The sequence below is a fragment of the Meleagris gallopavo genome, unplaced genomic scaffold (assembly GCF_000146605.3).
Source record: "Meleagris gallopavo isolate NT-WF06-2002-E0010 breed Aviagen turkey brand Nicholas breeding stock unplaced genomic scaffold, Turkey_5.1 ChrUn_random_7180001889332, whole genome shotgun sequence".
NCBI lineage: Eukaryota > Metazoa > Chordata > Aves > Galliformes > Phasianidae > Meleagris > Meleagris gallopavo.
In genome coordinates this window covers 1-321 of record NW_011153069.1, presented here as the reverse complement: position 1 = coordinate 321, position 321 = coordinate 1, and the positions used below count along the sequence as shown (strand labels likewise).

General features: G+C 64.5%; 1 protein-coding gene across 1 annotated transcript; it reads left to right on the top strand.

Moving 5' to 3' along the window:
- Positions 1 to 3: 3 nt before the first annotated feature.
- LOC104916383 (lamin-A-like) lies at positions 4 to 315 on the top strand (the record flags this gene model as incomplete). Its single annotated transcript, XM_010727426.2, has 1 exon — positions 4 to 315. A coding segment is annotated over one exon (312 nt), but the record flags the coding sequence as incomplete, so codon positions are not given.
- Between the last annotated feature and the right edge of the window lie 6 nt (positions 316 to 321).

The following is a 321-nucleotide window of genomic DNA, read 5'->3' as shown; positions in this document are numbered from 1 at the left end:
CTGTCCCCGACCCGCATCACGCGGCTGCAGGAGAAGGAAGACCTGCAGGAGCTGAACGATCGCCTGGCCGTTTATATCGATAAAGTGCGATCCTTGGAGCTGGAAAACGCCGGGCTGCGGCTGCGAATCACCGAGTCCGAGGAGGTGGTGAGCCGGGAGGTGTCGGGAATTAAAGCCGCCTACGAAGCCGAGCTGGCGGACGCGAGGAAGACGCTGGACTCGGTGGCGAAGGAGCGGGCGAGGCTGCAGCTGGAGCTGAGCAAAGTGAGGGAGGAGCACAAGGAGCTGAAGGCCAGGTGGGTCGGGGGGGGTTGGGGGGCT